We start from the raw sequence: 7,617 nt of genomic DNA on the forward strand, positions 1-7,617 counted from the left end.
CACCAACATACAAAGGATTTTCAGATCCGTTAACAATATCACATTCTTAATGTATGTGTTAAACATGTTGATTGTAATGCGTTTGTATTTGATATTTCACCATCTTCTTTTTTTAACTAACGAAAACATAAAAAACATGCTGCATTGTTTATAGGAAGTTTTAATTGTATAGTCCAACATTTTAACGATAATTCCGTAGAAAATGTTCAATAATATAAGGCAGTTGGTTGAACTGAAAATGATACAATTTGCCGAATGTTCGGGAAAATCAATCAGCATTTTCAAAATATTGTTAGTGTTACAAATTATTTTTTGTTTAAATTAGCATATTACGTAGAAATAAATGCTATTTTGTTTTCGATTTTCGTAGCAATTCCAGTTTAACCTTAATTCCTCAAACCATTTCTAAGTACCATTCTTCTGTGACGTAACGCTACGAAAAAAAACGTAACATTTCGCGTTAATCACTTTAATATTGCAAACTAATGTTACCATGCAACTTATTCAAAAAGTATATATTTCATTCTATTGACATGTTTCCTGGATTGGTAATATTCACTTGGGACACATCCGAGCTGCCATCCGTTGTATTCATGTGATAGGAACTACTCATAAGCTCTGCTTCATCTTCGTCCTCGTACATCTTTTTCATACGCTGTTTATAGCTAAAAACGGTAAACATTCCATTATATTAAAACACTCCCGTGCACTACTGATATAAACACTTACATCTGACTATCGGGATTATTTTCCTGATTACGGCACTTTTCCAGCTTTTTCTCCAATGCACGGACTTTTTCCTTCTGGGGCAGTTCAATTGTGCGTACCATTGAACGAACCCGTTTCACTGCTTCAATCAGCACCGGAAGCTTCTCTTTGGCCGCCCCGAACAGAGACTCGGTGACGTAGCTATCCAGATTTTCTTGCTCCTTGCTCGCTGCATGCAGCACCGCTGCCAACGCGATCTGCGAAAAATTTAGCTTTTGATTCGTATTTTAGCAGCTCATCATGAAGTGAGAGCTTTACCTGCGATGGAGCATACATTAAAATTGCATCTGTAAGGAATGTTTTGTCTATAAAATCTTCGATACCAGATCTCAGACGATCCGGATTATTCATATTGCATCGGGTCTAGAAAGAAATCATTATTTTTAAAAAGCCAGATCAATTACAATCTCATTTACTTTTATATCAATCAAGAAGCCCTCAATCGGTCGAAAAGGGTTGTGAATAGTGAGATAATAGTTCAATTCCTGCATTAGCAGAAGCTCATTGGAGAGAATAATGTCCATAGCCTTAACTCGGTCGCCCTTGATGTTAGCTACAAATTGTCCAATGGACACGTTAAATTCTTCAACTTTGCAGGAAAGGTACACACAAGTTGCTCTGAGAATAAACGAAAAAGAGTTGCAGATTCTACTGATAATACTAAGTACAATCAACTCACAAAACTTCTTTCGGATGATAATCCATCGATGAGTTGTTCAAGTAGAACCTTTTAAAATAATGAAACGCCGTACCAACCACATACTTCGGCATCGGGGGTTCAAACCGTTTGCAGAACTCTTTTAGCTGTAGCTCGTACTGTCGCAAAAGTAACCGTTCTTCGCTCGCCGAGAGAAAGAATCCTGCCTTTTGTTCTTCCTGCAATTTTGCGATGCGGGCCAAAAATGATACAAGTACAATAAATTATAACAAACTCACCGTCATTCCAGATCCATGCCGTGCAATGAAATTGGTGTTTTGTTTCAACCTTCGTTCTGTCAATTCCTGTTCACTTTTGAAAGTCCAGTACTTTTTTTGCGAACTTTGTGGGTACATTTTTCCTGGTTAATATGGAAGTTTGGCACAAATTGCTGCACTTTTTTTTAAATTTATGTTTAAAAAATTGTAACTGTTACAAGATGCGCCTGATTAAGGTTTGAGTAAATGTTGACAACAGCTTTACTTTAAATTTTTGACAATAAACTGTTTATATTTACAGACTACACGCTAAACCAGTAGTGCACTATAGTATAGGTAAATTCCCATACATGCTCATCGTAAAATAACTTTAAAATGAGTGGTCAATTATAAATTCTCGTATATACATTAAAATGAAAATTTTTATTTGTGGGACCGAAACTATTGAAAAAATATTTTTTCAGAAAAGACTAATCGAGGTTTAAAAATAATATGAGTTTACTTGTAAGAACAGCTCCCGTATAAATAAATACCATTTACTACTCATTTAGTAACTATTACCAATACCTTCCGTGTATCCTATATTGAAGATTTGTATACTAGATTGTACTTTTGTTAATATTACTCTGGTGGTCTTTGTTATTCGTATATCGGTGTATGCTGCTCCAAAAACCTGTAGCTTTACATGATCAAAAATTCTCATCTTACAATATTGCGGTGATAGCAGAGACTAATTGAGACGGCGGACTGACAATTTACCCGTGGCTCAAGAGGTACTAGCTCATGTAGTAGTAGAGGGTCCCTCGAAATGTCAAACAGAAAACGCGTGGATAATCGAGGATGCTTTGCTTTTCTATTGTAGTTTTTTTCTGGCTAGTTACAGGATGTGTATTTTGTATAACCGAAAAATATTTATATATTGTAAAACAACCAGTGTATCAGTTCCTAGATTTTCCGGATGTCGCTTTCAACTTGGGAGATTCATCATTATCATGATCTAATGAGCCAAGTCCCACTCCTAACAACAATCAGTTTTTCTGACCCTGACCGCAAATCGCCTACAACTACAACAATGTACCGTTGACTTACCCAGAATCATCCTCAATTTAAGGTTTTTCGGATATTTTTATTCTCCGAAATTTTTTGAAACATATTTTGCAAACATTTCGTAGTTAACGAGCAACGGATGTCATGCCTTACCCATTCCCTATGCGATTATAGAATTCAGTACCATATTCAAATCTCCCAGATCATTCCGTTCCGAAACTAGGTTATCACTTTCTAATCGAAAGCAACACAACGGACGGAACATTAAGGCTCAAGGTGTTTGTCATAGCATCCGAAAAAGCTGTGTGTTCTGTGTATCGTAATATCCCGGTCATTATTATGCACATTTTTTCGGATTCGGTTCAACTTTTATGACGCATACGAACTACATGTCATTGTCTCCATAGCACAGGGTCTAATATCTCAAGGAATGATAAGATGCCCATATTATGCATCGGATCACCTGTTGTTAGCATATCCTTTACCTCGCTTCAATTTTTTTTTCAATTGTTTTCGGTGATGTTGCGAAAAAAAATTGCAACACACTTCTGTAGAGAGTACACGTAAACAACAACAGGTGTATGACATGGTGATCCTAACAACGAAAAACAAACAAGTGCTACCAACTTTATAAGCTTGAAAGAAAATGACACCAAATTAGTTTGTTAAGAATGGCAGAGCTGAAGAGACCGCGCTAGTCCTACTACTTCAAAAGATCTAGTACACCGCGTACCGTAGAATTTCGAGTGTTTAAACCACCATCTCGTTTTAGTTACCATTCCTAATATTTGAAGAGTCTCATGTTTCGATTCTTGTAGTTGTAACAATGTACTACGGGTAGGACTGCTCGGGAAAACAGTCTCCGCTCTGGTTTCGGAAGCTGGCTTATTATTGGTAGTTATGAGGGATTCTGCCAGTGATGATAACCAGGAGTTGGTAGTTTAGTTGTGATTATTATTTGGTGTCGTCCCGCAAGACGGAGTACCCTTCGGCTAACTTGCCGGTTTCTGGTCCGGCTACTTTGAACGTGACAAGTGGTCCTCGTAAGAGGTGGCGCTTAAACCACTTGTTCGGTGATCCGGGTAACGCTGAAGCAGACTGATCTGTAGCTATGTCTTGCAGGCTACAGTTTAAACAAAGTGAATTTGCATTTTTGAAAATATCATTTAAGCTTAGAAAACAAGTTTATAATAATTTAGAATAGTTTCTCTGTATATTTTAGTGGGACAAAAAGATCGTTTGGCAATATTATATATAGAATTAAAATGTCGCATACCAACCATAGTTCACCGTTTTTGAAGCAGAAGAATAAAATAAATAAATAAATCAACACTGCCGCCTATTGAGGCTACGCCACATCCCTTTACTTCGAGTGCCGTCCGATGTCGCTCCGCTCAGTCGGACCTAAACTAATTTATCGACCCTATGGTTGAGTAAGCCGGGCAAACGAGTGGATCACAGGTTTGCTTGCGAGGGGCCACTCTGGAACGCGCGCCCTGGCGAATTTATCTGTACACGGACCTGACGCCACATATAAAGAGCAAGAGAGCCAATCCATTTATTCAGCTCCAAAAGAAAGAGCTTTTCTGCTTTTTCTGTGGTGTGACATTGTATGTTCCGTGTATATATGAAACTGGCAGTGCATCATTAGAATGAAGTGCTATCAGCGCCTGGTGGCAGTCATGGGATGTATTACCTACCACCGAGGAATGCGAGCAACGCTACTTGAGCGAATTGTACCGACCAATCATGGATCAGATAATTACTACTTTCATAAAATCCATTATTTCCGTTATTTTTAGTAATTGTACATCCTACGGAATTAGATACAAAATTGATGTACATATTTCCAATCAGATAGTGTAATAATCTTATTTTTCCATTCAGTACAACCACTGAGAACTGACATAGACATAAAGTTTTCAACTTGTGTAAGAAATAAAACTGTCGCTTTGAAATGACAACAGCAAGTAGCAACTTGCCACAGGCCGGCGCTTTGATCGGCCAGCAATCGCTATACGGGACTTGTGTGCAAACTTGGATACAATGGTGACTTACGCATGCGAACCTGTATGCGATGGTGATTGTCAACGTATTTTCAATTAAATGTTTACACAGGTTTTTCGGGAAAGTTTGTTCTAGCTTATATGTCTGCTCTCTGTGGTACAACGGCAGTTATTTACGTTTAAAAAATCGGGTAAAATTCCGGCAGAAAATTTTGAAACGGGACCCTATTTTGAAACGTTAGAAGTATTCTACTTCAAATTTGTCTTGTCGATATTATAAATCACCTCGCCGCTGACACCTAAATTGGCGTAAGTGATCCTGGTCCTAGGGTCAGATCACTCTACGAATGTATAATAAATTTGCATCAAATTAGAAAAAAATGCATTTAATTTCCATTTTTGCATCAAATTTATACTCCCCCACGCAAAAGTTTATTTAACAAACGTCCTACGCTGATCTACTTTGTTCGACGTTTTGTTGAATGAAGGGTAAGATTTTTTGTAGGGTTTTGACGTCTTATACGCAACGCAATACATTGCACGCAATGCAAAATACATTGCATTTAATTTCGATGATTTTTAAAAATGCATCACAAGTGATCTGCCCCGAGTCTTGGTCTCAATTCCCTTCAGAAATACTAATACCACACATTTTTTTACTTGAACCGAAAAAATTTATTAATTTTAAACATTGACCACAAAATTGTTTTTAATTAAAAAATTGATTATTTGTGGGTCAAAAAGGTAAAATATATTATTTTCATATCTCTGCGGTTCACATAGAACAATTTTCCATGCGCTTCAAAATGAATGCTATACGAAGAAATTTGATTCACTCCCTAATAAAACAAATCATACACGTACTTTAACCTATATAGTGCAACGATTCCATATATTGTTTGGATGATACCCTGAACAGGTTGTTAGGCTCTTAAATCATACGATGGTTACCCGGATAGAATTGTACAATAGCATTTACACTAAACAAACAATCATAACACAATAAATATTATAGTTATCACTGTTTCAACATTGTTCGATGTAGAGTTCTTGCAGTAGATTTACAATAAAATTTCATGTAACAATAAATTTAACAGTTCAGCAAAAAACTGATACAGTTAATTCACATTAAATTTTATTGTTTTCGAGAAAAAAATGTATGTAAAAAATCGATTTTTTTAATGTTAAGATGCATACCACCCCCCTTTTTGACTGTCGATTTTACATTGAAATTTACTGTCAATACATTTCTATTCGCGTATTAGGGCAAGTTTTTTCGTAATCACCTACGTAAATTTAAAACACACAGCTTTGAGAAAACGCCGTTTAAAGTTTTCGGTCAAGGCGCCGTGGCCTCTTTCCAACGGCATCTTCCACAATTTGAGAACAGGCTTTTGGAACTTTGGAAAAATATTCTCACTGAAGGCTTATATCTATCGATTAAAACAAAAACAAAAGAAATGATTTTTTGAAATATCTTCAGAGAGTGCCCTTCTTAAGACGATAAAAAACCAAACATATTATATACTAAGAAAAATAGTATGGTAACAGTTACCATATGAGGACGTAAATTCGACTTTGCGGGTATAGTGATTATTAGCCGACTACAGCATTAGGTGGCTTTAACTATATACATGCTCAAGTGTACTATACAGGTGATCTGTACGCTAATAGTAATATTGAACACTCCATTGTAAGTATAACCACCAATCAATATGCATAGTAATATTTACCTGGAAATGTTTGTAAAAACAAAACCAGAAGAGTTGAACCATCGTAGTAAAATTGAACTTGGCATTGTTTGAATCAACGAACACCTGAACGGCGATGCAGCAGACGACGAGGATGGCACGGTAACGTACCTGGGAGCACGCGCGGAAGACATTACACTACCGGCTCCGGATCTCCAAGAAATCCAGGAGGAGATCATCCGGCTCAAAAATAATAAAGCCGCTGGGGTTGACCAAATACCAAGCGAGCTACTAAAACACGGTGGCGAGCCACTGGCTAAAGCGCTGCACTGGGTGATTACCAAGATTTGGGAGGAGGAGATCTTACCGGAGGAGTGGATGGAAGGTGTCGTGTGTCCTATCTACAAAAAGGGCGACAAGCTGGATTGCTGTAATTACCGAGCAATCACCCTGCTGAACGCCGCCTACAGGGTACTCTCCCAAATACTATGCCGTCGACTATCACCAATTGCAAGAGAGTTCGTGGGGCAGTACCAGGCGGGTTTCATGAGCGAACGATCTACCACGGACCAGGTGTTCGCTCTTCGTCAAGTACTGCAGAAATGCCACGAGTACAATGTGCCCACACATCATTTGTTCATCGACTTCAAAGCCGCATACGACACTATCTATCGAGATCAGCTATGGCAGATTATGCACGAGTACGGATTCCCGGACAAACTGACGTGATGTGCGTAGTACGTGTCTCAGGGACGCTCTCGAGTCCCTTCGAATCACGCAGAGGGTTACGGCAAGGTGATGGTCTCTCGTGTCTGTTATTCAACATCGCGCTGGAAGGTGTAATAAGAAGAGCAGGGATCGACACGAGTGGTACGATTTTCACAAAGTCCGTTCAGCTACTTGGCTTCGCCGATGACGTTGATATTATTGCACGAAACTTTGAGAAGATGGAGGAAGCCTACATCGGACTGAAAAGAGAAGCCAAGCGCGTCGGACTTGCCATCAACACGTCGAAGACAAAGTACATGATAGGAAGAGGTTCACGAGAAGAGAATGAGAACCGCCCGCTTCGAGTTTGCATCGGTGGCGACGAAATCGAGGTGGTTGAAGAGTTCGTGTACTTGGGCTCACTGGTGACCGCCGACAATGATACCAGCAGAGAGATTCGTAGACGCATCGTGGCAGGAAAT

At 38.5% G+C, this 7,617-nt stretch overlaps 1 protein-coding gene across 1 annotated transcript; it reads right to left on the minus strand.

The window, feature by feature from the left end:
• On the minus strand, window positions 1-1,952 carry LOC131685680 (cyclin-H). Its single transcript, XM_058969562.1, has 6 exons — window positions 1,705-1,952; window positions 1,448-1,644; window positions 1,185-1,386; window positions 1,027-1,131; window positions 730-965; window positions 1-665 (listed from the first exon to the last, which is right to left on the minus strand). The coding sequence occupies exons 1-6, from the start codon at window positions 1,819-1,821 to the stop codon at window positions 521-523; spliced, it is 1,002 nt and encodes a 333-aa protein (XP_058825545.1). The 5' UTR covers window positions 1,822-1,952; the 3' UTR covers window positions 1-520.
• Window positions 1,953-7,617: the final 5,665 nt, after the last annotated feature.

This window comes from Topomyia yanbarensis, chromosome 2, assembly GCF_030247195.1.
Source record: "Topomyia yanbarensis strain Yona2022 chromosome 2, ASM3024719v1, whole genome shotgun sequence".
NCBI lineage: Eukaryota > Metazoa > Arthropoda > Insecta > Diptera > Culicidae > Topomyia > Topomyia yanbarensis.

Excerpts from the sequence above, each read along its gene's own strand:
- LOC131685680 (XM_058969562.1), bottom strand. The coding sequence starts at position 1,821 with ATGTACCCACAAAGTTCGCAAAAAAAGTACTGGACTTTCAAAAGTGAA. Across the intron at positions 1,645-1,704 it reads GGCATGGATCTGGAATGACG|GAAGAACAAAAGGCAGGATT; the intron begins GTGAGTTTGTTA and ends GCAAAATTGCAG. Across the intron at positions 1,387-1,447 it reads TATCATCCGAAAGAAGTTTT|AGCAACTTGTGTGTACCTTT; the intron begins GTGAGTTGATTG and ends GTTTATTCTCAG.